Source organism: Apteryx mantelli, chromosome 6 (assembly GCF_036417845.1).
Source record: "Apteryx mantelli isolate bAptMan1 chromosome 6, bAptMan1.hap1, whole genome shotgun sequence".
NCBI lineage: Eukaryota > Metazoa > Chordata > Aves > Apterygiformes > Apterygidae > Apteryx > Apteryx mantelli.
In genome coordinates, this window is record NC_089983.1 from 12,253,253 (window position 1) to 12,280,749 (window position 27,497).

The following is a 27,497-nucleotide window of genomic DNA, read 5'->3' on the forward strand; positions in this document are numbered from 1 at the left end:
TCCTGCCCCGCCGCGGGGCGGAGCCGCCGCTGCCGCCGCCGCCCGCCCCGGCCCCCCGGCCCGGCTCGGCCCGGCCATGCTGGACTTCGCCATCTTCGCCGTCACCTTCCTGCTCATCCTGGTGGGCGCCGTGCTCTACCTCTGCCCGGTAATGGCGGCGGCGGCGGGCGCTGCGGCCCCGCTGGCGACGTGGCGCCGCGGCCCGGGCGCTGCGGCGGGGCCGGGCCGGGGCCGAACCGGGCCGGGGCCGGGGCCGGGGCCGGGGCCGCGCTGGCCCCCCACCGGCGTTGCGCTGGATCCGGCCGGTTCAGGCGCTGGGAGTCGCCCGGGCCCCTCGGCTGCGCCACCCGCAGGTGTGGGGCCCGAGGGCGCGGCTTCCCTGGCCTTAGCGTAGGGTCTGCGCGTAGCGCGGGGAAGCTGCGTGTAAAGCCTGGGTTCAAGGAGGCCGGCGCGTTTCCCTGTGCTCTTTAGGCGTCCAGGCAAGCGTCAGGGATCCCCGGCTTGGCTCCGACTGACGAGAAGTAAGTGCTTCCCCTCTCCTCCCTGCTCGCGTTCAGCCGGGGCGGGGCAGTGGGTGCTCTTCGTGACCCGCCGCCCTCCCTGCGCTCCTCAGGGATGGCAACCTGCCGGACATCACCGCCAGCGGCAGTCTGCACGAGTTCCTGGTCAACCTGCACGAGAAGTACGGCCCGCTCGTCTCCTTCTGGTTTGGAAGACGCCTCGTGGTCAGCCTGGGCTCCATTGATCTCCTGAAACAACACGCCAACCCCAACCGGCTGCGTGAGTCTCCTTTGCCTGCTCTTTGATTTGTTTTTGTTCTTTCTGGCCTTACCTGGCATCAGGTGTCAAAGGCAGCTGGGGTTTCGTTCTGTGCAGAAGGAGAGTGAGGCCTGGTTTGCAGCTGACTTTGGTCCTGCTTACTGGGTTTGAATATCAGCGACCAAAAGTCGCTGCTGTCCAGTGGCCATCAAGAAGTGAATTTGCTTGTGTCTTTTACCTTCTCCCTACAGGCAAATGTTCACAAAAAGCGTTGTCCTCATTAGTCGCTTAAAGCAGCAAGGCAAAGATCCTGTAGCAGCTTGAAACATACGTTAAAAGCAGATTGAAATACAATTTAAGACAAGGAATTTTATTAATTTAAGTCTGAGAACAGCTATGGTAGTCTGTGATACCTCCCTTGTGTGGTTCAGTGTGGGGATTTTAAAGTATTGTTTGAAAAAGTCCCCTAACTCTCATTTTCCTTTGGGTTGTAGAATTTTGTGCTGGAAGCCCCTGGTGATCTTCCAGACTGGGAGATGGTCAGCGGTGCTGGTAGCTGAGTTAAGGCTTTTAGTCCTAGGGAAGGTACAAGGGGTATTTTAGTTTAGGTTGTAGGCCTCTTGGGTGGGTGTTTTGCTTTGTAAAGGGATCACAATTAGTTAACTAAGTTAATGTTTTGGTTTAACCTACTGTTTTTCCAGTTTTCATTTTGGAGTTGAATAAGGTATAGGTTACATGCTCCCAAATTGGTATTATAGGCTGTCTTCAGGCATAGGCAGATACCTCAACATCTTTTCATGCTGGGGTCATGATGGGGAAGTTCTGTACGGTTGCATGACAGACTCAGATAAATTGGTGATGATTATGGGAGTAAATGAAGATCAGTGAGACACAGTGGTAGTAGTGCCAGACCAGAAGGTGGACACCAACCCTGAAAGATCTGAATGTGCTCAAGTGTGTGGGGGGGAGAGTGAGCAGTCCCTTCTCAGAGCTCAGAGAGGTGGTGACAGGCACCCGAGCAGACAAGTTCTCTGAAATGTACTGAATTTCGGAGGGTATCCAAATACTGGAGAGAAACAAATACAGTGTGTGGATTTAAATCTAGGAAGTGAAGTGACCCAGGTACCTACAGACTAGTCTGGCCTACTTCGTATGCCAAGAGTTAAACACATTTTGTAAGGAGGGGGATAAATGAGAAATGCAATAAAGTGTGGTCATACCATAATTCTTTGATAATCAACCTTCTAGACAAGGAAGGGAGGTAGAGATGGGTTTGTGTCTGGGTTTCAGTTCAGCATTTGCTTGGACACCATTTGGGTCATTACTGAAGCTGGAGGTAACAGTGGGATATGAGAAGCATAAGAGGGAGTGAGGCTGGATTGTGTTGGGAAAGGGAAATGCTGGGCTGGGGAAGGAGGTGAAATAGTTGGATCCTGCACTCCCACCTGTGTTGGCAGCCTGCGCTGATGGCATTGCGCTGGGACCCCTTGTCAGCGCAGGGAAGCGGCGTGTCAGAGTGAGGAGCTGGGTAACCTGGAGGGCTGAAGTAGCAGAAATGGGAAGGGAAGGAGCAAGAGCGGGCTGCATGTGTTTTCTGCAGGATGACATGGCCATGGAGAAAAAAGGGTGCATCAAGTGACATATTTCCTGTAGAAAAACGAAAGTATCTAAGGCTATTGCACAAGGCTCACGTGAGCCCAACCTGGAATCCTGTGTGTAGCTCTGAGCCCCTGTACTCAGAGGGATGATTTTGAATAGAGCAGGTGCAAAGAAAGGCTGCCAGCAACTCTCACAGGAGTGGGGAGCCTGTCCTGCAAGAGGAGCTAGGGAGAGCATGTTTGGCCCAGCAGAATGAACAGATCAGAGGGGATCTTCAGAAAGGCAAAGAAAGGGGTGTTCTTGTGTACTGTATCAAATTCAGGCCTGAAGAAAGCAGTAGTATTACTCACATCAGTGCTTTCCTTTAACACTGTTGCTTATCAGAAGTGCTCAAACTTATTAGAGGTGAGGAATGTCCTCTCTTACTGCTTGTTTTTCCTGGAGCTTTGTCTGACACGTAAACAACACACAGTGTTTGAGTGGCTGCAGCAAGACTGTACTTGTACCTGTTCCTGGTAGGAGGGAGTAGGAGTTGTAGCTCTCAGCCATCAACTGGCAGAAAGGCATCTTGCAGTTTTGTTGGAGACATGGTATTTTCCTTCTCTCTCCTGTGCACACAGTGCTCTGGGCCAGGAGACAGCCCACTGTGGACTGGCATATGCCCAACACCTGACTCCCTAGAGCTACTTGAAAGCTCTTGCAATGTAATTCCTCCTCAACCAGCTGGGGTAAAGCTGCAGCTGAGGCCAGAGCAGAGCCACCTTTCGTAGATGGCTGCTTGTTGGCTTCCAAATTTGAGGTGTTGGGTTTGGCACCAAGTAGCATAGAAAGCTGCCTCTCATCTTGGGCATTTATTGAAGGTATGGCTGTGCTTATTGGAGAGAGAGAGAGAGATACTGATAGTGTATCCCTCAGGAGAGCCCTGAAGTCGAAATTGTATTCAGAATTATTAAGAGGTTCCTAGAGCCAGGAGAATGTTTGTTCTCTTGCTTAAAGCTATTACAATTTTAGTGGAAGTTCTGGCCTCTTAAAGGTCGGTTGGGATTAATTTACAAGGAGAATTCAAAGGAGGTAAAAGTTTGCTGCTGAGACTGGCAGTTCCTGGGAGACTCTGGAGTAGCAATCCAGACCTGTGAAAGGTGTGAATGTGGAAAAGGTGGACTAATTCAAGTTTTCCAGAAGCAACGGGTTCAGAGAGCCCTGTGGAAAACTCCCATGAGTTGACATGGCCTTTTGGGTTGGGACAAAGAACCTGTAGGCTGCAAAAGCAGATTTCCTGCCATCTCCTTCAGGAAATGGCTGATGCTCCATCAACAGATATACTTCAGACTGATGCACGTTGAACTCTAGAGATGGTGCTGTTGGTCCTGGCCTCGTTGAGCAGGGCAGCTTCAGAGGTCCTTTCCATTTCTGATGTTCAGTTCTGCTCAGCATCTGTTTTGGCTATCCAGGGTTTGATCTTTTCCCTGTGTTTATGTGCAATGTTATCCAGGACAGCATGCTGAGGTTCTTGTGAGGATGAGAAGAGTTCCTTGCAAGAGGAAGGAACAGTCAAAATTTTGATACACTTCACTGAAAGGGTTGAAAATGTAACCCTGGAGCTGTTTTCGAGACGATGGTAAAGCAAGAACTCCGAGGAAGCACTGGCAGCACAGAGCTTGTTCTCTGAGAGGCAGTTCATGCCTTGTGGAGCTACAAGTCTCCTGTGGCTGAGGAGAAACAGCCATCTCCCAAATACTGTGAGGAAAGGGCAGCCCTCAGCAAACAGCAATCCGGGCTCTGTGGTCCTGTGAGTTCACAACGCTGAGCACAGCACTGGCATGGGGCTGCCAGTTTGCACTAGAGAGAAAGTAGGGGAAAAAAAAGGAGCTCATTGGTGACCCAGCAGTTTTCTTTCACACACACCAGGAGAACCTTGCAGTCTCCTCAAACAGGGGTGCACAGCATCCTCTGGCCTCTCTCTGCAAATGCCTCTGCTTGCCAGATCTGCCGTGTGGACTTTGCCATGAGCCGCATGCCTTTCTGGCTCCCTCAGTGCTGTGCCTCGCTCTGCCAGGGCCAGTCAGCATGGGGTCGTGGCATGACTAGCAGCAGCCACCCCATGGCAAAGTACCTTGGGGGAGGAATTGTCAGCAGCAGCCAGGATCACGTAACAGCCTGCTCCACGTGCAGAGCCATGGGTACCATCTGCCAGGCCTCACGACACGTGCACATATTCCTCGTCATTCAAAGTGGGAAAGAGTCTGAGATACAGAGCTTTAAAATGTTGGAAGGGAAATGATGTGGGAGAAAAGATTTCTGGAGAGTTGACTGTATTCCTGCCTCCGCCCTTGTTAGCTGCCTTTGTTTCATTAGCTGATAAGTCCCCTGCAGGCAGGAATCATCTGCTCTTGGATGTTTGTCCAGTTGTGTAATGAGACCGTGATCTCAGCTGGGAGTCCTGGACACATCACTGGTAAGTAGAGTCACATGTGTCTGGCCCAACCTCTATGTCTTCTAATGCCTCAGAGATTTTACGCTTCATCTGGGAGAAATAACAGGCTGTGATGAACAGTGAAAATATCCCTCTTGGAAACCCCCTCATTGATGCTTCAATATAGTTCCTTAATAATTCTGCCAGTTCTGCCAGACCCACAGAAAAGTTTGCAGGAAGGGAAGAGCATATGATAGCTCATGCTTTATTGCACAGTTTTGCATTTGCATTGATTCCTAATGCACTCTGGCAGATTTATTAAATAGAGGCCTCTGGTGGTGAAATTCAGAGTTAAAGATCTAACTAAAACCATGGATATGGAAGACGGAGGTAATGTGTTTCTGTCTAATCTGTACACTGTTGCAAGCCTCTGTGCATAAGAAAGAGGAAAAGTTAAATAATGAGAAGTAGAAAACATTCCATAGCTTAATGGGACACTGCTTTCTGTAAGACACATGCAGCTTCCCTGCTGGAGGCAGTCCTGACTGAGAGGGGTAGGTGTTAGTTTGGGAAAAGCTCATCAGCTCAGTGCTCCTAAGAGAAATCATGCAAGTGCAGCAGGATGTCAGATTAGGTTTGCAGGGTCCGTGTCGTGAGATGAGGAGTGCAGGGAGCAACCTTTGGCTAAGTCTGCGGTGCCGGCTGATGTGTCCTATGTGCATGTGCACAGCTGCGGCCAGGGCAGGAGGGTGCACTGGTTGTCAGGGAGGGGAATGTGCTGGAGGGGCTGCAGGTCAGGTTGGAGGAGAAGGGGAAGGAGAGTGCCACGCTCACTGCTGTGACCACATTGATACAACCAGCCTGCAAGCTGGGAAGAAGCTTCCAAGGCGCTGCTACTAAAAACATTGAGAAGAGCTACTTGCTAGAGCTCTGTTGTGCAGCTGGGAGGCAAACTTTGCAGAGGGAGTTGATGGTGTCCTGGCCCAGGGAGGAGTCCGTATGAGGTCCCAGCCCATGTGAAACAAGAGAAGTTTGACACCCTAAAGAGACCGTTTCTGGGGGAAAGGGCTGTGCCTTGCTCCTGGCCCAGAAATAGCAGTGCCCAAGTAAAGAGGTTGCTGTTTTCATCATCCCTGTGCAGTGGGACTGCCTGACTTTGGAATGTTTTTTCCTTTATTTGCTTTCAGTGGATCCATTTGAGACAATGCTGAAGTCCTTCTTGAGGTACCAGTCCAGCCTGAATGGGGATACAGGGGAGAGCCACCTGAGGAGAAAGCTGTATGAAAATGGTGTGACCAAGTCCCTACAGAGTAACTTTGCTCTCATCCAGAAGGTGAATAACTTTGCCTTTCTACAGCATAGAAGCTTTCTGTGGCTCCCAGGGGGAAGTTTAGTGGGAGTGATCACTAGGATAAAAGGGCTGCATTCAAATTAGCCCTGAAATGGTAAGCATTTGAGAGAGAAAGTCAAGTTGATGCCTCTGTCTGTTCAAACACAGTGTGAATATTTGGTTTCCATTAGCTCCAGTGGGTTAAGGGTGAAAGGCTGGGCTTGGTGACATTTTATGCTGAGACACCAGATGCAAAGATGCTGAAGCATCTGGATTCTAGGTTTATTTCCCAGCACAGGAGGGAGGAATAAAGAACCAGCTGTTGGGACTGCAAACAAATGAAGAACTGTTCTATTGACTCAGTCCAGCAACCAGAACATGATGAGTTTTTCTGGTCTGGAGCTACTAGTATTAAAGGGTTTAAGTTTTTTTCTGTGACAGAGGGAACAAGAGAAAAAGATAGAGCTGTCTTATAGGGGGAAAACCCTGGGGACAGGCAGGAGATTGGAGGCTAAAATGTTACTGTTCAAGCTTAACAATACAAGGAAACACAGGAGAGAACATAGATTCTTGCCATAGCCATGAGAGTGTGGTCTGCTTTAGAAGCTGGGTGGGAATGCCTCCAGTTTGGGGTATGTTTCATAAGTAGCTTGCTGAGATCAATGCTAACTAATGATTTCTTCCCTCTTAAGCTGTCAGAAGAGTTGCTAGCCAAATGGCTCTCCCTTCCTGAGGCACAACATGTGCCACTCTGCCAGCACATGCTGGGCTTTGCCATGAAGTCTGTCACGCAGACAGCTATGGGCAGCAGCTTTGAAGATGACCGAGAAGTCATCCGATTCCGCAGGAACCACGATGCAGTAAGTGTCATGAAGAGCCAGGAATCCCTCTGCAACATTTTTCCAAGCCAACAGCATACAGCTTGTATCTGTGTACAGTTTAGCAAGGGCTAGCACAAGCTACCACTGACACGTGCACACTGAGCTGAGTGCTCTAGCCATGAGGGCTCTGCCTCAGCTGTCCCAAGCTGATACTATCAGAAAGATCCTGCTGTCATTAGACTAAGGCTGGGTGCTTCTAAAGGGTCTGTGGAAATCAGGGACCCAGATCCAATGGCAACTGAGAGGTATTTTGTACATAATTTAGTTAAACTCTCCTGGGAATGCCAGTGAAAATTCTCCTTTCCAGAACTCTTCTGAAGGCTCTGTGACATTGTGGACACAGGAAAATCTGAGGGTGTCCCAAGTTGTGTCTGCATCTGGGGATGATAAATCTGCTGGTGATAGGGAAAGAGACAGTCCCATCAAGATTCCTATGTCTTTTTCACGACAGCAGTAATTACTTCTCACAGCTGTTTCATTTCAGATCTGTTTCAGCTGTAATAACTGGAATGGGGCATAGTGTCCTAAAAAGGAGACCAATTTCATGGTCAGAGGAAGTCTTTTTTTGGGGTGTTTTTATTTTTCTGAATGGGGAAGAATAAAAGGGTTCCAGCAGTCTCTGCCTGTGGTAAGTGACAGTGCTTTTTTCTCTGTCCTTCTTTCAGATCTGGTTTGAGATTGGAAAGGGTTTCTTGGATGGGTCCCTTGACAAAAACATGACTAGGAAGAAGCTGTATGAAGATGGTGGGTTCCTCCCAAAATCTCACACTCCCTCCCCCTCTACTCTGATTAATGCATGTAGTTAGCTAGCATATGGAAGCACTTAACTTGCCCAGCTGTTGTGGCTTTTCTATAGACTTGATCATCCTGACATAAGCTACCAGATGTGTCCTCCCCACTCCTGCAGGAGATTGGGACGTATTGCTGTTTCACAGCTGAGTGACAAGCCTGCAATTGTGCAAGAAGTCTGTAGGACTAAAACTAGGATTTCTGTAGTCTGGAGGCTGGAGAGAAACCTAGGAAGTATCGGAGTGTGCTTGCTCCCTTCCTGGTCTTTTCCCTAGCTTTTGACCTCTGTTAGAGACAGACAACTGTGCTAGGTGGAGACAGATGGAGTGGCTTGTTCATGCCTGTATAGCCATTTTTATGATGCCCCATTCGACAAGTTTGCTGCCAGGCCAACCTCAGTCACTCGCAGGCTAGAAGTCAGGCGTACAGAGGTGCAGCTTCAATTGATACCTTCCATGTTATAGTCTCTGATGCGATATTCCAAGGTCACCTATGATTTTCAGGTGTGTTATGGCAGTGCTTGTACTTCTCGCAGTATTTCACAGTGGGTTGTTTTATTTTTCAGTTGTTCTGTATTTTCAGTTGTTAATACTCTTCAGTATTGATTGATAAGATGTTAAACAAAAGTAGTCTGTATGTAGAACTGAGCATTTCCTTGTAAATCCTCCAAACCTGGTGTTCCTTCCTTATGTTGCTGGCTCTGTGGGTTTCAGAAGCTTAGACCAAACACTGCCCTGCTGAAACAGGCTTCTCCCCTGGACACTTGTTGAGGATTGCTCCTGATCTGTAGTAGGATGACACACTAGGACACAATTCTACAAACTCCAGCTAGCGAGGCTTGGTGTTTAAGTGCTGTTGGCCTTCCTCTACAGAGAGGATAGGAAGGAAGAAAGATAGTTTTAAGGTTAAGGGGTTGAACTGGGCCTTGGGAAATCAAGGTTCAGCTCCACCTTATGCTCCATGTTTCCTAAATAATCTTGGGTAGGTCGTTTAAATCAGGCAACCAGTGGCATCTAGGTCCCTAACTCCCCCCTGTTCCCACAGCAGCTACCAGGAGTTAGGCAGCCAAATACCTTTGAATGTCTGTACCCTGTGCCAAAATTCTCCCACATTTTCCTACCTTCCTCTCTTTGTCTATGCAGGCTCTTTAGCACAGAGCCTTCCTCTTGCGCACCATGTTTATAGAGCCCCTAACAAAGGGGGACTGTCTGTGGTTGGAGGTAACAACACTTTAGTAATTACAACTCTACAGGTCATGGAAGTGATGTTATTTGGCTCATGCATTTTTATGCGGGCTAGTTAAACATGTTATCTGATGGTTCAACACTTGCTGTTATTTGACGTTCCCTTACATGATTTCAGCTCACAGAGTACCTGTCTTGGTTATACCTATAAGGCTGGCTTTTTTTTAGGGGACCTGTCATATTTTGTTCCTACGTTTTCAACTAAATTGGAAATATCACCTTCCAAATTTATACTAACATGTTCAGCAAAGAGGCTGCTTCTGTAAGTGAGCCCAGCAGCAACAGCTGGTCTGAAAATCTGACTGGGGAGATGAATTCAGTCCTCTGCAGCTCTCAGGATGACCAGGTTTTAAAATAATCATTTCTCTGTGTGTCCCAAGCTCTGATGGAGATGGAATCCACCTTAAGGAAAGTCACAAAGGAGCGCCGAGGCAGATCATTCAACAGGCATGTCCTCATAGACAGCTTACTGCAGGGGAGCCTCAGTGACCAGCAGGTCTGTGCAGCTGTTATGTCATTACAAAGTAATGGAATTTTGCTAGATCAGCAGCTAATTACATTGTAGCCCTTGATTAATTCAAGTTTTTGCATCTTGTTCAGTCCAGATTCCTTACTGAAACAGGGTTTCTCTTCGGTTCTTTTTCCATTCCTCCAGTCTTTAATTGTATTAGATTTTGGTAGCTTTCCTTGCCTCTGCTTTGTTACTCTTCTTCATAAGCTAGAAATATATTAGTATTAAGCATCTGTCTCAAGTGCCATTTCTGTGGAAATGCTACAGAGACTTCAGTCCATTCCTTCTAGGTTTTCTGCTCCCTACACTAAAGGGATTTCTAGTGCTCAAGTGGAGGATGTGCTGCTTCTCTCTAATTCTTACAGTCTTATGGACTTCATTCCCTGAACAGGATTTTATTTTCTAGATTCTGGAAGATACAATGATTTTCTCCTTGGCGGGATGCGTAATCACTGCTAACTGTAAGTACAGAATGCAGGTAGCTTTCCATCCCCACATTCAGCTGTCTAAAAGTGAGTGTGATGACATGGGATTTATTTTAGTCTAGCAAAAAGTGATTTTCATCATCCTGTTACTCCTGAGCTGCAAATGTATTGAGACAGCTAGTTTTACAGCAGGCTCTTGACACAGCCTCACAGTTAGTGAGTTGAAGCTAAGCTGTGGTTGTCAACTTTCCCAGTCTTTCAGTGAACCTTAGAATTTCTTCCTGCTGCTCTTTGCTCGGACTCTAACCCCAGCCAACTGATGCTAAATTTGATGAGAGAACACCAGAAGATGCAAGCCACAAAGATCATGACCTAAAATAGTTTCTGGCATTTGGGAGGGGAATTAGAGCAGAATGCTGATATTTGACTGGCTGCTTTGGATTTCTGGGGGATAGGTATGTTCTATACGTGAAAGACTTTCAAAGGAGTTACTCTGGGATATGTACACAGATTATAGAAAAAGCAAATGAAAACACAAACTGGAACTGTGTAAACTCTCTGGTGATAGGGGAATGATTTGAACTTAATCCCATGATTATCAGACCCTGTATCTCAGCCATGGGGCTGGGACTCCGAAGAAAACCTCCCAGGTGCAGAGAATGTCCTCTCCAAGTACCCAGGAAGGCTGTTGTTTTCAGGGGGATTGACTCCTCAGGGATTTCTGGATAGTTCTCATAAGTAGACAATTTGGAGTGGTAGAAACATTTGCTTGTAGCTTTAGGGAAACTGCATCCTACACACTTATTTCATATGCAAGGTTTCTTTCTCATTCTGCTCTTAAAGATGTCTCTTGAGTACCTCACAAAAGAGAGGTAGGAGAAACAAGTGCTGGCCAACCTGGTGCAGAGAATTGTGCTGTTCTTGTCCTTCCCCGTCGGGAGCCCAGATATTGGCTCTCTGGAGCAGTTGTCTGACATGTGCTGAGGAAACCCGTAAATAAGGGAATTTTCTGATAATCTGGACAAACCAGCCTTTCAGTTGAATGGCTGGTCTAATAATTCTCATTCCGCAGAGCGGGTGGTTGCTACAGCGTCACAGCTGTTTGATGGAAAAGAGAAACACTGTGGCTGACCCTTTGCTGGGCTGTGTGGTCTCTTCCCCAGAGCTATGAGGCTGCACAGCTCTGTCTCCTGCACAGCTTTGTCTTGATTCCTTCCCCAGTGTGCACCTGGGCAGTCTATTTCCTGACAACCTCTGAAGAAGTCCAGCAGAATCTCTACAAGGAGGTGGACCGTGTTCTGGGAAAGGGACCAATTACACCTGAGAAGATCGAGCAGCTCAGGTGGGTCCCTTGGAAGGAATGGGAGAGGGAGGTTATCTCGTGAGGTGGGGACAGGAGCTCATGTGTTGGAGGCTGATACCTGCCTACACTGAGTCAAGAGAAGGCATCCAAAAGCTACTCCATTTTCTTCTGGAAATGATCAAACCACAGGATAAGTTGTAGCACAGACCAAATCTCTGCTGTAGGGCTCCAGACAGATGGACCAGGCTGCTCCCTTGCGAGTGTGTACAAGAAACTCTTTAGGTTCATTTGCAGAGGAAGAGAGCACAGAGTCAGTGCCTTGGCTCTCTGTGCCAAGACAAACCCAGGAGAGTGTCTCCCATCAGCCACCAGTGAAGCCTGGATGTACCAATGACTGCACTAATGCAACTGAAGCCCTTTAAGGAGGAAGGTTAATTCAGAGTAAGAGTTTGAGAAACCATCTTTGTCCTGTTCTCCCTTGAGGGCTCAGGTTGGGAGAGTTGAATAGACGTTCAGTTTTGGGGCAACTATCAGTAATGTGGTGTGCTCTGCATGAGCTGGGGCTTCAGAAAGGAAGAAATGAGAACTGAGATTTCCTCCTGATCTTAGAATGGGCCACACGGCTAGGATGGGACAAGGACAAATGGCTTATCTCTCCTCTGAGTGCAGACACTGGTCATAATGGTAAGTTTTACCTGTAAGGCTACATTTTCAGAAAGGAAGCAAGAAGGATTTTGTTTCACTGCTGAGTGCTGTCGGGAGCCCAGAAGTGGTGGGAGAGCTGTTAATGGAAACAGTGAAGATTGTGTGTCAAATTTTGATAAATTCATTGGCTACCTGGTAATTTTTGCCTTAAGGTAAAACCCTGGGGCTTTAGAAAGAAGAGAATGAGAATCTGAATTTCCAGCCAACTCTTGGCTGCACCACAGAGCTAGGATGGGTCCTGAGAATGGAAGGTTTTTTTAATTTTGACAGGCATAGGAGCCACTCTGCTAAATTTTACCCAACAGTTAGGGCTAAGATTAGGGTTTCAGTAGGAAAGAAAGGAATATTTTAGTTTCCTCCTAACTTTGATATGCTTCACAGAAGTAGGATGAAGGGTAATGTTCAGAGAAGCAAATGGGTCGTGTGTGTGTGTATATATACATATATATATATACGAATATATACATACAGAGAGAGAATTAATTCTGGTGGATATATATACTGGCTACTTAATAATTTTCACTCTTGGGTTAGGATTTCAGGAAGGAAGTCAGGAGGACCTGGAGTTCCTGTTGATTCTTGTACAGGCCACAGAGTGAGGATGAGAACTGGTGTTTTTGTAGACAAATAGATAGCATTCATTTTTCATACCAGTAATGGCCACTCTAAGATGCTTTTCCCCAGGGTTTCAGAAAGAAAATGATGAGAAATTTGGGTTTATTGCTGGTGCTTGCATGTACCACAGAGAGAGGTTTGGAGCTGGTGTTAAGAGAAGTAAACTTATCTGGTTTATGTCTTGGTTTTACAAAAGTAGAGGTAATCTTAGTAAGTTTAACAGTTGAATTAATGTTAGAGGAATTCAAAAAGAAAGCATGGAAGAAACCTTCTGAAGGGCCACAGAACTAGGATGATGACTGGTGAACAGTGGCGCCTTTATTTCTGGTGTGCCTGTTGGCCAACTGGGTAAATTTTATACCTGGGCTAGTGTTAGGGTTTCAGTAAAGCAGTACAGTGCATGGGGGGGGTGTTATGCTGTTTCTTGTATGGGTGAGATGTCTAGGAAAAGGGCTGGTCTGTTTATGCCTTTTTAGCAAAGTTAGTTTAGTTTAAAATCTGAAAAAGGCAGGCTGAATAGAAATTTTGATAACCTTCTCTAAAAGCTTATAACCAAATGTTATAACTAAACTGACCAAGACTTGCTGGTTGCAGATACTGTCGGCAAGTCCTGTGTGAGACAGTGCGAACAGCAAAACTTACTCCCATTGCTGCACAGCTGCAGGAGTTGGAGGGCAGAGTCGACCAACATACTATCCCGAAAGAGGTAGGTCAGTCCTGGAAGCACCAGGCCACCGTCCCTTCCTGAAGGGGAATTCGCTGTTTGTTCTTCCATCATCGTTCTTCCAGTGGAGGGGTGAGGCAGAAAACCGTGTCTTTTGACACTGTTTAACCTAAGCAGCTGGTCTGTCATCTGACAGTACCATTTAGCTCAGTTTGCCATGCTGTTCCTCTGTGGAGAGGCTTTGGGAACTCATATTCTCTTCCTGAGTAGATTTGTTTCTGGTTTTGGGTCCATCAGGGTTGAATCATCTTTTGAAGAAGTCTCTGGGCTCAGTTGTGCATAAAAGAGCATGATTACAGCTGATCACATCACTCATATTTCCCACACAGAATGGTACCTTCCATTGCAGAGAATACAAGGCATCCATACATACATGCCAGTAAGAGTGGGGTAATGGGATCAGGCCCTCTCTAACCACCAAGAGTTGCACGGGCCTTGGAAGATAAAATCCTAACCTGTGGGCATGGATTATAGAAATCTGTAGATGAATACAGCATATTATCTTTATAGGCATTTTTAAACCACCTGTTAAATATGAGTGGTCCAAAGAATAATCCTCCTCCAGCAGTGTAGTCCAGAGGTGCCTTTAACTGTGCATTTCTTCCTACTCTGACATACGTGTCCTAATTTTCTTTGCAGACACTTGTGCTTTATGCTCTTGGTGTGATGCTGCAGGACAGTTCCTCTTGGCCTTCACCATACAAGTATGTAGAATTGGGACCTTTATTACAACTATTCCTTTCCTTTTTTAATTAATATTCTTTGGATCTTAATTCCATGCACAGCCTGTTTGGCTGCAGGACCTGCCTTAAGCAGATTTTGGAGATGAAAGGGAGTCTGTAAGAAAATCTATTTATGAGGTTCTTGATTTACTTACCTACATGACGGGGATTTTGTGGCACTTCAGGTTGTGATCCTCCCAGGCTCCAGTGTGTGTGTGTATTATTGTTTAACAACAGATTTGGGGGGGGGGGGGTTCTTTTCTTTTTTTTTTTTTTTTGCACATACACAGTGCTTCCCTGGCAAATGCTGGGAAATTCTTTTTAAGGTGTTCTGTGAGAGAAAAACATGATTTGAATGGTTTTGGAATCACTGCCTGTCACTATGAAACAATGGTGCAAGGGAGGAAACGTCCTCCCAGAAGCCTGGGTTTTTCAGGGGGAAGGAAGTGCTACCTCATTACTTCTATCTATGAAAACAAAACTGAATCCAGTCCAGTATTTTGGAGGTTAAAGAAAAAAAATTGCTGTAGCTTACTGTGGCCTCCAGGTGGCAAATATTAACATTTGTCTGACTTTGCTTAGGCTAGGAAAAAAATGTGGTTCAGTTATTCTAGAGAAATGGAAGAGACAGCTGTGATCTAGGAGAAAGAAAAGGGCCCTGAGAACAGCATTTGTCGTCTCCTGCAAATGTAGCTCTTGCAGAAGGGTCAGGCACTGATGCACCGATCTGCTGGCATCCTGCCAGGAATTGCCCACTAGGATGGGACGTGCAGTGTGTTTGAGGCAGGTTCGCTGAGGACCCCTGGGGGGCACAGGAGAGGACTGCTGCGAGCACAGCCTCTTTATTCCAAGGAGAGGGAGGGTGGAGGTTGTGGCTGAGCCTGGAGCAGGTGTGTATGTGTGTGACGGAGGTAGGAGATCAGCACTTCATGGTCCTTTCACCCACCTGCTGTATGAAAACACTATGTATGCCTATTTGTCCTCCATAGTTTTGGGGGTTTTTTTTCTAGACAGCTGCATTTTCTTACTTGTTAGAACATCCATAATTTGCCATGTCAGTTCAGTGGGAATATAGACTGGTTGCTGCCTCTACTGAGAAGCAGCAGCCTCTACTGCTGCCTCTACTTTCATAGAAGCAGGGCTACAGTTCTTGGGTGTTCAGGTAGGGAACCAAAGGTTTGAAGTATAAGTAGAAGGATTTAGCACAAAATGAAAGGGAACTGCCTTCCAGCCACCAAATTGCCTGTTTTTTCTTCTGTAATGCCTTGTGTTTAAATTGACTGATATTTTATTAGTCTCCTTTTGGTTACTTGATTATGGGAATCTTATTTTAACTCATGCCAGCCCAGATAATAGTTCTCTCACAACCTCCACCAGCCTAATGCTGGAAGCCACTTTTCTCACTTGAATGAGTCACCAGCTTCCCTCCCCCAGCGCATCTACATCCACATCCACATCCACACACCAGCTGCTTAACGAGGAGGGTGAGGGGCAAGGAGAAGAGGGAAATATTTTTGGAAGCAAGAGAGAGGGAGGCAAATCAGATTGCATGTGCCCTGGGGGAAGAGAGGGCAGGTAGCAGCATCAGCTCAGCTGTCTGCTCAAGCTAAATACCCACTGTTGAGAGGTAATGCATGTTAGCTCCAGCCCTGTGTCACGCTAACTCAGTTACTCAGCTTTTGAACTAAGCTGGGATACAGCTGGCCAGCTTGGAACATAGGTGGAGTGGATGGACAATTGCCTTCACATATGTTTGTGGAATTACCCAGCATGATTTAGATGGAAGAGGTATTGGATTGATGCTGCTAGTAAATTAGTGGGATTCTGTCTTTCACTGCCAGTTTCTTATTCTTGTGTGTGTGCAAACGTGCCCAAGGGAAGGATCCTGTAGCTGCACAGAAAGCCTCACTGCATTTTGTCTTTCATAGATTTGACCCAGAGAGATTCAATGAGGAATCAGCCATGAAAAATCTCTCCATGTTGGGTTTTTCAGGAAGCCAGGAGTGCCCAGAGTTGAGGTGAGCATAAGGAAAGAGGTCTGTGTGCCTCTCTGTGGTAGAGGGGAGAGAAGGTCATTTCAGCCTGTTCCTGTTACTGCTGAGACAATCTGTCCAAGCTGGCAGTTGTCCTTTGGCAGATTTACATCATAGCCAGGTTTTTATTCTTGTTCTTCTCCTATCTCCTCCCTCAGGTTTGCCTATATGGTGGCTACAGTTCTGCTGAGTGTTCTGGTAAGGAAACTGTACCTCCACCCGGTGAAAGGACAAGTCATGGAGACCAAATATGAGCTGGTAACCTCGCCAAAAGAGGAAGCCTGGATAACGGTGTCTAAGAGAAGTTAAGAGCAAGCAAAACAAAGGGCTGAAAGTGCCAGCAGTGAAGTTCTGAGCAAGGGCTTTAGAGGGAACCGTGCTGGCAGCACACTGACTCAGCCAAGGAATTTTATATCCAGATTTTGTTACCTTCCATGTTCTTAACCACACCCTCTGCTTGGGTACTTTTTCTAACTCAACCAACGGCCATATTAAAGTAGATTTAATCTGTATGCCTTTTTTACCATTGCTTTTGGCTTTCTAGCCATATCCTTGCAAAGGAAGCAATAAAACCTTGCAGTGGTTTCTCTATGAACTGTCAGGTGTCAGCTAATCAAAGGGCAGGCTCCTGGTTAGTCCAGCACCTCTCCAGCAGCAGCCAGAGCTGGATATGAGACTGTGCCATGGGGATCACTTCTTTATGGATCCCAGATAGAAAGACCTTGGAGGCACAAGGACAAAGTCTTTCTCTAAATATAGGTATTTTTATTCTAAGTATCCTTCCTTTCCTTCAGCTACAGCTATAACTGTCAAAGGAGCAGATATATCTTGTGAGAAGTGTGTGAGAGTGTGCGTGAGAAAGAGAGAAATAAAGTGGGGTGGGAGTAGCACCACCAGCTCTTGCCATGTAATCTTGCCATGCTGTGGGGTTGTAAGAGAAAGGATGACTGAGAAATGCTTGTAAACTAGGAGGAATAAAATTGGTTTGGCCCCCGAGAAAACAGAAGCATCAGTAATAATATAATGAAATGAAATAAAACCACAGAACAAAGCCCTGAGAAAGGGATTCTCCATCCTGGCAGTTCTGAGGGCAGTGTCTAATTTAATCAGCATCAGAAATGACAACAGATGCTTGCAAATCATTCAGCACTGGGTCAGCATGAGACTGGTCATGCAAATACTGGAAATGGAGAGTGCTGATTTTTCGGGGCTCTGAATGAATGTTGTACTTAATAAGTTAAAAGCCTTTCAAAGAATCCTCTTCCTCCTGCAAAACTGGTGCCAGCCAAAGTGGGTTTGTACGCCACATGTTCACGTGCTCTTCCCTGCTTCTTTCACTCTCGCTTGGCCGGAATAGGCCAGCTCCTGAAAGATTTTTCAGAGCCCCCTGAATGGCTTGTGAGGCAGGAACCTCTCGCCCCTTTTTCTCAGTACCCTTGCCACCCTACCTCCTTCTCAGTTGTGTTCCTCTTCTTTTCTGTTACACAGGATCGTCTTTCACCTGATCTTGATGAGTCTTTTCCTCATAGCCTGGCTCCTCTGTTAGCCCCATTTCCTCACCCCCTTCCCACCCAAAAGCTGTGTGGTGGCAGCTGCCAGCTCTTCTGGGGTTAACATCTGATGCCAGCCTCTGTGGGCACCAGACAAGGAAACTTTTGCTCTTGGGTTTAATATGACAGTTCTGCTTTTGATGGAGCTTTGGAGATTCGGAGCCCCACAGTGCGGTGCCTGTTGGGAGAGAGGTAGCACAGAGATGCTCTTCTTTTTTTTGTCTGCTGGGCAGAAAAGGAGGGTTGCACAGTTTAGCTTGCTGCCTCTCTCTTGCATTGATTTTTATAATGAACTGCAAGAAAGCACCTGCTATTCTGACCTCCATTTAACTGAAGGTTGGTCATGTCCCCAGATGGCAATTCATGTTAAGCTTTGCTTCACTGCTTATGCAAAACGCCTATTTTTCTTGAAGGTTGCAGATGTTTCCTAAACCTTCTGGAGAAATCAGTGTGGTAAAGGATTTTACTTTAAAGCATCCTTTGCAGAGGAGGCAAAATGGAAGCTGAGTTACTGCCTTCTGAGGAAAAAATGATAGAATAGCACTATCCCTGCTAAGAACCAGACTAGGAATAGCTGACTTTGTCATATAATGGAGTGACTAAGATCTGTTTTCTTGTAGCCACATGGTAGGAATGAAGCTTCAGACACCAGGAAGCCTTTTCAAAAGTAGTTGTCCAGACTTCTGTTACACTGTTTCTCTGCCTTGTTTGAGCTGCACCTGTGAACTGCCTTGCAGCAGTTATTTACCAAATACAGGAATAAAAAATGGGAGTAATTCCATGTGATTTGTTACGAACTCTCTGTCAGTCTGCACAGGTATCACATCCCATGAGACTGCACTCGTAGTCCAGGCCAATAGCCAAACCTATGCTCCAGGAGTCCATGACTGATACGAGAGAAGAACATGGCCCAGAGTACTGGGGAAAGCCAATGATTAGTTTTTGTTTGCTCAAAACTGCTGTCTTAAAAAGACCCTAGTTCATCAGTTAAGGAAATGTGTTGAGCACTGAAAGAAATGAGGGGTATATAGGGATATAAATGCCCAGGGAGGAAGGATCTCTCAAACATTTGTTATGGACTGCTTGGAGCAGCACTGAGGTCATGGCCACATTGCTTGCCAAGATCCGTAAGCTCCCATGCTTCCCTCTTTTTGTATTGGTCATTTCAAAAACAGTAAGTTTCAAGATTCAATGCAACACTTCAGCCCAGCTGTAGCTCCCTTCCTTATGCAGCAAAACTCCTTTTTTGTATGGGAATGCCCAGGGTTCAGAGCTTTCTCATGAAGTCTTAATATATTTCTACTGGAAGCTTGAAATACAAGTTTTGTCTCATTTCTCCACTCTCCCCCTGTCCTGTGTGCAGTGTTAGCTGATTCTTTGGCCCTAAGGAGGGCTCGTGTGTATACGATGTGTCCCCCTCCTCCTTTATGTCTTTCCATTTGCCCTTTCTCCTCTTCTCACAGGAAATAACTTCTGAGCCTTTGGGGTCTGTTCAGCTGCATTTGACAGGGACAGGGACTTGAAATGTCAAATTGAAATCTCAAATGTTAGGTTCTTACAAATTTTATGGAAAAAAGACGACTGGGCATAGGAAAGAGTTTGTATTAGAGGTGTCACAAGACTGCAGCCAAAGCCAATGCACTGTTAGATGCCAGCCTGTAAAAAAGCCTGAGGCAGAGCCTGCACCACAGCGGGCAACAGATTAACCAATCTCAGAAGTCTGGTCAGTAGAGAAAGGGGATTTGTTAGTCGTGCTGCTCATAGACCGTTCACTAAGGACACTTCTAAGGCCCAGAGATCCTTCTGGCCGTAAAGTGGAGATGGAGACAGCACTGCAACCTGTGGAAAAATACCTTAGTCTGGAAACAAAGCCAAGAGGAGGAGGTTGTTTCTATAACATAAAAAGTTGTTGCTTTTTATGCTTCAGATTCCTGTTCTACAGCAGAAAGCTGCTTCAGAAATGCCACAGGATTCTTTTAAAAAGCCTACAGAAAAGCTGTCATTTCATTCCCTGGATTTTTGCTGTAGAATGAGCTTTTGCAGAGGACCGTGAGCTGTAATGGAAGGTGAGAGGCTAAATATATCTCTGTGCCTATGCAACCTGCTGCTGTCAGAAGCAGGCAGCCAGCACAGGTGCTGGGAGCAGTCGGGCCATTGCTAATTGATTATCGCGGCTGTTTCTGGCCAACAAAGCCTTATGCTTTTGCCCCTTGCAGTGGTGGTTTTCTGAGACAGTTGTTGACAAAACTTTGGGCAGAGCAGCCAGCTGGTTGCAGCTAGCCTTCCCCTACCTCCGAAATAGCCACGAATGGCATTACCTCTAGGTCTTAATAAACCTGGACTGCATAAAGAGCCATTACTGCAAAGTGGCAATATCTCCTGTTCCCAGCAGATCATCAAGTTGCTGGTGATGGTTGTAGCATGCAGCTCAGGGCTGAGGACTGTATGTTTTACTTTCCATCCTGAAATGGAAAGGGTGGTCAGGGCAAGTTCTGGCCTGCTGGCTGCAAAATAAAGTGGTTGTTTTTGGGCAGAGTGGGCAGCTCTTCTGCCAGCTCCTTCTTAGCTGTGCAGTTATCGTATGAACCTGGGGCTGCTGGCAGTACAAACTGGGGAAACAACATATCTATCTCACGGGCATGTTTTGTTCATGAACATTTTGGTAATGCCACAGTTAACTAGAATTGCCTCTCTTCTTTCTGAGGTACTGTGCACATGTTCTTATACTGGCAGTAGGAGATATCTGTACAGTCTCACCTGTCAGTTGGGCATGGCTGGCCTTCCCAAGGCTTCTGTTATTGCTACAAAAAAGGATTCCCTGGCAGGAACCCTTGGATGTAGCTACATCCTGATCAGCAGGTTGAAATCTACAGTTTACCAGCTTCCTTTCTTACTGGGATCCTCTTGTAGCTTTGGGGCAAAAGGAATGAGGTAGAATAATATATGCATGAAAGCACTTGGGCACGCAGGACTTCACCCACTTCTCCATCCCTTTTATCAAGAGTGACTGGGAGGGGAAAAAAAGCTTCTAATGAGAAGGCAAATCTTCATCACTAGTGAGTTATGCCACCAGGAAGCAGAACTGTTACAATTATCATGGCAGCTCTTACTGTTTCTTTCCACTTGTCCAAAGCAGGAATTGCTGGGAAATATTCCAGGCATGTTTCTCCATAGCCTGAGTGTATGCACCCATATTGGCATCTTTCTCTAGTCGAGCTCAGGACTGGTTTTTAGCAATCACTCTTCAACTAAACAAGAGGCCTGTTTGACATCTCTTAGGATTCAATGCCAGGTTTTTGGCGGTAGCAGACGGGGAAGAGGAACTACCACATGCAGAAAAAAAAAAAAAGATGAAGAAAATGTTCCTCACATATGGAGGGTGGGGAAGGAGAGGAGATAATGTTGCCAAGGCAACATTGCTAGAAGATAAGTATTTTTAAATCTGTGAATTTAGCATTCAAAACACAGTTGTGTTTCCCACAAAAAGATTTGGGGGAGGGCTGGAGTGGAAAAATCTTTTCCCCTACTTTTCAGGTCATTCCTTTTTCTTTTACAGAGGAGCCAGAACCCAAGATATATGAAGTAAGTGCGATTACTCTGATATTAACATTCCTGCAAGGAAAAGCTTTGTTTTGAAGAGGCAAGAAGTGCCAGTCAGTTCTGTATCTGCACCAACATCTCTAGCACAAGCATTGATCATCTCTTTAATGGGAAAAGTCATTTAACTAGATCAGCTAGGCCACTGAAGAGTCGCAAGGACAAATCTTGCAGCATTCCAGGCTAAATCCAGTGTAAGTCAGAGCACAAACTTAATTATAGTTGATAGTCAGATGTCTGAGTGATAGGAGTGGTGATAAGGTAACTGAGGCCTTTGGCTGTGGACAGAGAGAAAAAGATGCAGGATTCAAAGTGAAAAGAAAGGGCAGAGGAGCCAGGTAAAATGTGGCCCTGGGAAGTGTTTTGTCACCCCAGCATCTACAGGGAAACACTGCTGCAGCTGGGCAAGTGATCCTCCAGTGACACTATTAAGCAGGAAACATTTGCTCTTTATACAGTGCTCTTTATACATTTGCTCTTTATATCAGTGCTGGGGCTGCCTCCCAATCTCTGAAGCTTCTGTGCCCAAGCGCCCTCAGCGCTGGGCTCCTCGCTGGCATGCAGGCGCTGGCATGCTCTGCTCCCACCTCCCCGCTGGAGCCAGGCAGGTCAGCTCTGTCACAAGCCTGGCACCGAGACATCCAGCGCCGTGCCTGCTTGGCTGCCAACTTTCGAGTCTCACCAAAAAAGGCCTTTTAAAATTTTTTTTAACAGCCACTTCCAACTCAGAAATGACTCAGACACTGCAGCAAAGGTAAAGTGATCATCTTCCCTCTTACAGCTTTATAGCAGAAGGCCCGGGGTATCCTCTCTAAAAAGCCAGGGCTTGCTGGGCACAGCCATTAGCTGGATTCAGTCTTCAATTTAACTGACCGAACCAGATGCTCCTGCAGTGCTGTGTACCGCTGGCGCAGGGGCAGCGTTTCAGCAATAGGCTGAATTCCTACAAGTACTTGGTGCTGAGAGCTCTTGGGAAGGGGAGGCTGGCGGGGAAAGAGCAGTCATCTATAAAAAGAAGGTGCCATTTCACACAGGAAAGCTGTTGCCCTGACCAAATTGCCCCAGGCCATGAATCCAGGAATGGAACAAAAATCTACTGGAACAGTAAGGAAAGCAGTAAGTCATATTTGGCCATTTATCTTTTGAGATGAAGGAAGCGAAGCAAATGAGGGTGTCTGCAAAGATCATATTGTTAGACAGTGGAAACTGGCACCTGGTAGCAGCGTTTCATATTGGCTGAGACCCTGATACAGAATAAGCAAGGCCCAAATTGAGCTAAGGCTACTTTATTCCCCTTGTCATCTTCCCTATATCTTTATTGATAAAGCCTACCAGCAGTTTGGAAAAAAAGCCAAATTTTTCATGTCACTGTTGGATACTCTGTAGGGATTTGCTGTTGTCAGATGTGTTATTTTTAAGTGAGGGACTAATATTCAGGCCCTCACATCATCACTAACATGAAAATACATACTCTGGCTTTGTGGTTCCTTGGGCTGAAAAGCAACTGCCTTACTCATGTGGGGTTCGTTAGCTGTGAATTACTGATGACATTATCATGTTTATTCCACCCTACCCTTTAAGACCATTGAGCTATTTTGTGCTGCACGCTGATGCTCTCCCTCCATGCATTTGCCTTACAGCTGAACCCTGGGAGATGCAGGCGCTCCGGCTTGTCTAATAACAGAAATGCAGCAATTTCAATTCCTGCTCCGCAGGCTTTGGTACCCAGTATGTCATGAGCTCCCTCTGCCTCCATCCTTGGGTGCTTGTCAGTCGGCCCGGCATGATGACGGGGTTCACAGTGCCGTGGGCACTGCCCCGCAGGAACCGGCTTGCTGCTGCGCAGGCGGAAAAGACCTGCTGCTGCATTGCAACATGCACTGGCATTCCTGCGTAGCTCTAAGCTTCCCCAAACAGCGTTTCCAGGTCAAAATTCCTGCCTCCTGGCAGCCTGGCTCCCACCTGCCACCGTCTCGCGTGTGGGGAGGGGAGGTTGCCCCCTGTGCAGCAGGTTTGCTTGTGAGCGTCTCCTGGCTGTGTGAGGTGGCCGTCCTGCTTCTGCAGGCTCTCCCAGGAGCCTGAACGGGGGAAAGTGGCCTTGGGAGGAGAAGAACGAGCTGTGCGAGTTAATGGGAGCTGACAGAGATGTCTGCAAGAACACACCATTGCATATCATGGAAAATCAGCCGGAGCGGGACCAATGGAGGCAGCTGCCCCACATTCATGGGTGAGTAAGGTATTTGGGAGCACAGAGGATGTTCGAAGCACTTAGTCCTTCCACCATGCAGAGTTCACATTAAATTTGCAGGAGCCTGCGCCTTCATTTGATGTTATCGCTCTTGTAAAAGAAAGGAGCAAATTCACTGCTTGTTAACAGACTGCTCCAAATTAACTTCAAGTGTGGGCCTGGGCCTGGAAACCTTTGCAAGACCATGACTATCATTTATGCTGTGTGATTGCAATGAATGCCACTGGCTATTCAGATAATAGCCTAGCACAGTGGCACTTAAATCTTAGTTGTGGCTTGTAGGCATTTAAAACCAAATTTTTGAAGCTGTTAGGTATTTAGACTTTGAATATCCCATTGAACATGTACTTGACTATTTAAGTGCCTAGCTGTCTTTGCAAATCTAGTATTGCTATAATGCAAAGAAAAAGGAAGTGATGTAGGGGGGGTTGCTGGATCAGGCCTCCGGTTTCATATCCCAGCAGAGATAACCGTGTAGGGCCTGCTGCTATTTATATCATAGGTCATAGTGAACCTCTTTTGTGCTTGAAGCACCTTGATGGTGACTTTTAAATAGTAGAGATAAAAATTCTGCAAACCTACATCCTGCAGTAGCCTTTATATATTTTATAGCCGTACTGTGCCGGTGTGGTAATCACATTTTCTCAATTACCCGTAAGAACTGGAATTCCTTATCACCTCTGTGTTTCTTTCTCCCACTACTGCACAGGTCTTGAAATTGTCATCACAGCTAAAAATCCTCATTCTGTAAATTAAACTGTGATTTAAGAAAAAATTTACACTGCAGCCTCCTCATAAAGCTCCACCAAGTCTTTTGCTGATGTGACTCACTCAATTACTCATGTGGGCAGACTTTCAGATAATAAAAGTAGTTAATGGAAAGCAGTGAGAAATACTGCTGGTTCCTGAGGAGGCAGGGGAGGGGGAAGGCTACTGCGGGTATTTTATCCTAAGTGCTGCTAAATTCATAGAGCTTCCAGCCATTTTTTAAGATAAAGATTTCTCCATTCTGTTCTTTTCTTTGTATAAAAACAGCTTGAAAAATCAGGTTGGCAGTAGAAGAACAGAAGTACAGCAGCTGTATGTGCTTGCTCCTCTCCTCCCCTTCCTACATATTAGAGATGATAGCCAGTCTGTGCCCCAAAATAATGTCTTTATCCTAGTTATGTATACACTTAAACAATCCTCAATACTCTAATGAGCTCTGGATTCCTGAATCAAGGAGCACAGCTAGCAGCTGGCCTAAATGAGCTCTTTTGTTTGAGATGTTACAGGTACTGACGAGAAGCAGATTATTCCAGAATAAATAATAGGCCCTTGAGATTCGGTGTGCTATAGGCCAGGTAATACAACTGCAAGGCAGATTTCAAGGGGACGTTTTAGCGAGTGCACGTTGGAGAAATATGGCACTTTTCAAAGCTGGTGAGCCAGGAAGTTATTGAAGAGTAGTAAACCACCACTTTGAGGTGAGAGGCAGCTTCGGTAATGAAATTGGACATGTATGAGGCTTCAAAGGGAATTACAATTCAGCCAACACTAGAACTAGCGGAAGCAGACAAACTCACCGGAGCCGAGGGCTGGTAGGCATTAGCAAAGCAACCGAAACAGTTAACTCATGGTCGCGTGGCTCTGAGGCTGCCAGATGTTTGAGGGATGTGCTACTGCAAACTGTGGTGCAGTCCCTTCTGACACCGGTGACGGGTGCGAGGAGGGAGGGGACGTGACCGGGTGCTCATTCCTCGTGCAGGAGGAGCTGCGAGGGAGACCGAGGCTTGACTTGTAAAACAGAGCTTCTGGCACAGAGAAGCAGGGCCTGGGTGTTGAGGCTGTGGACCTAAGTAAGTAAGCTGTCAGATTATATTTAGAGAATATACACTGCAGAGAAGTGCAGAGAGGGAAGGAGGGGAACTAATGCGGAGCTGGGCTCCACGGGTATTGAGCAAACAGAGCAAGGAATGAGGCTGCCTTGGTGTTCCTGATTCAAATAAATCTCTGTGTGAGAAGGAGCTGCGCAGACTTGTATGATTACTTTGAACAGCAGAGCTCAGCTTTATTTATCCTTCGGTAATGGCACAACCCCAGACTGGGTTAGGTGAAGGGCCACCAACCTACAGCCTCAAGCCGTTCACCTCTGGCCCTATGCTGGGGTTGTCTCCCACAGCAATCCCATTCCCTAGCTGGGGAAGCAGGAGCAATAGGGGCTCCTAAAACCAATGTCACAAGCTGCTGTACCCCCCAACTGCACACCCAGATGAGCCCCAAACCCACTAGAAACTTGTTAGCTAAGGTTGGCATCTCCAAAGTGGGTCAGATGCCCTGCCCCATTTAAATTCAGTGGTATGAACACTTCACTCTATTGTGCTCTTTGGAAAGCCCAGTCCTAAAAAGACAAAAATGGGAAAAATTCCTTAGCCCTGTGTGAGACAGATCAAGCCCTAGGTGTCGATACATGATAGTCAGTCTTCTGGGTCCTGGCATATATTCCAGGGCTCCACCCTCTCCTGCATCTCTGCCTGCCAGGAGCCCATGTCCCAGGTGCAGCAGGCTAGCCTGATCTGGCTTTAAGCTAGGGAGAGGATGTGTGCACAATTTTCTTGAATATGCCTCATACAGTAGGCTCTTACATCATATCTGAGGTGGTAGATCTGTCTCATGACCAGATTCCTGCTTTCATCACAGGTCCCAAGATACAGGATTTCACGCACATGAGTTGAGAGGTCTGCTGATATATAGGGAAAGAGAGAAGCAACTTATCTCATACAAGAAATCTGTGCCAGAGCTGTGGAGTGACCCTAGATTACCTGAGAATCAGGTCAATGCTTTAACTGCTAAGGCCAATTTTCTGCTGATCTGCAAGGAGTTTGCAGAGCACACCAAGGCAGGACCGGCACTGTAAGTACTCTGAGGGGAGAGAGGGGGAAACAATTTTGCGTGGCTAGACTGCTACACTAGTTTTATGGGGTGACCAGGTACCCACTGGTAACACTACAGGCCCACAGAGACATTTCTGTTTTTACTCTTCTCTTCAAGGAGGAAAAAAGAAAAAAGTCAAATCTGACCTCCTGTACCAAGATGAGGTGGTGGAAGGAGAGGCTGTCTTAAGAGTGACTCAAGTAAAATGCTTTTAGGCCAGCACATATATGTAAAAATGCTCCTTTTTTAATATCAAGTATGATATTAAAAACAAAACAACAACAAACCCTAAACTAAATAGAACTACAAAAACTATGTGAACAGTGTTAGGGTTGCTCGTACTGAGAAGAAATGGTTAGGTGGGAAGAAGTAGTTCATAACTGAGGTTTGTTTTTTTTGGTGGAGTGCAGGTGTTAAGGTCAGCGTTGGAATAATCTGAGTATTTCATGTGTGACTGCTGTTTGCACTGTGTCTACCCACCAGAGCAAGTTTGTGGGAGAGAGGAAGTATCTCCTGCTCCTGCATTTTTTACCTACCCCAAATTGCTAATTAGCAGCACAGGCCCCACCAAATCGGTGAAAGGACACTCAGAGATAGCAGCGAGGCCAGGATTTCATGCCCATAGCCTTTAGTGGGGGATTCAAGTGCAGAATGCAGAACTGGGTCACCCTCTGCCTTTGGCTCTGCCAGCTGACACGGGGGAGGAATTTGGCCCTTTGTGTTCAAAACGACTCAGATTTGAAATGCTGGCTTTTCTGCTACAGCTCTGTCCTGTGGGAATGCATGCACCCTGCATGACACATCATTTAAAAGCACAAAATCTAGGTTCTAGAAAAACAGAAATCTAAACCAGAGATTCTTCCTAAGAGCATAATGAGTTGCATCCCTCGCTGATATATTTATAAACAGTCTTCATGAAGGAGGGAAGCTGGCAGATTAGACGTTAGAATCAAAATACAGTGACAAGAACAAATTCTACTTGCAAGTCTTTTCCATGTAGCTCTGCATTTCGGAGAGCCCAGAAGGTGACTGAGTGTTTTCTGGTGTCGTAGAGCAGGGTTTGACAGTAGCCCTCACCCCTGTGGCTTGCCACTTTCAGATTTTCAAGACAGCGGCATGTGTGTTCAAGCCCTTAG

General features: G+C 46.4%; 1 protein-coding gene across 3 annotated transcripts; it reads left to right on the top strand.

Annotated features, from left to right (window-relative positions):
* Positions 1-36: 36 nt before the first annotated feature.
* CYP20A1 (cytochrome P450 family 20 subfamily A member 1) lies at positions 37-16,644 on the top strand. Of its 3 annotated transcripts, none has more exons than XM_067298757.1 (13): positions 37-148; positions 472-521; positions 614-780; positions 5,959-6,104; positions 6,794-6,961; positions 7,648-7,726; positions 9,396-9,511; positions 9,933-9,987; positions 11,173-11,293; positions 13,169-13,280; positions 13,938-14,002; positions 15,949-16,038; positions 16,212-16,644. In XM_067298757.1, the coding sequence occupies exons 1-13, from the start codon at positions 77-79 to the stop codon at positions 16,360-16,362; spliced, it is 1,392 nt and encodes a 463-aa protein (XP_067154858.1). In that variant the 5' UTR covers positions 37-76; the 3' UTR covers positions 16,363-16,644. The 3 variants fall into 3 exon arrangements, with proteins under 3 accessions (XP_067154858.1, XP_067154859.1, XP_013807593.2); XM_067298758.1 differs by having other exon boundaries at positions 58-121; XM_013952139.2 differs by lacking the exons at positions 37-148; positions 472-521; positions 614-780 and adding an exon at positions 4,715-4,813.
* Positions 16,645-27,497: the final 10,853 nt, after the last annotated feature.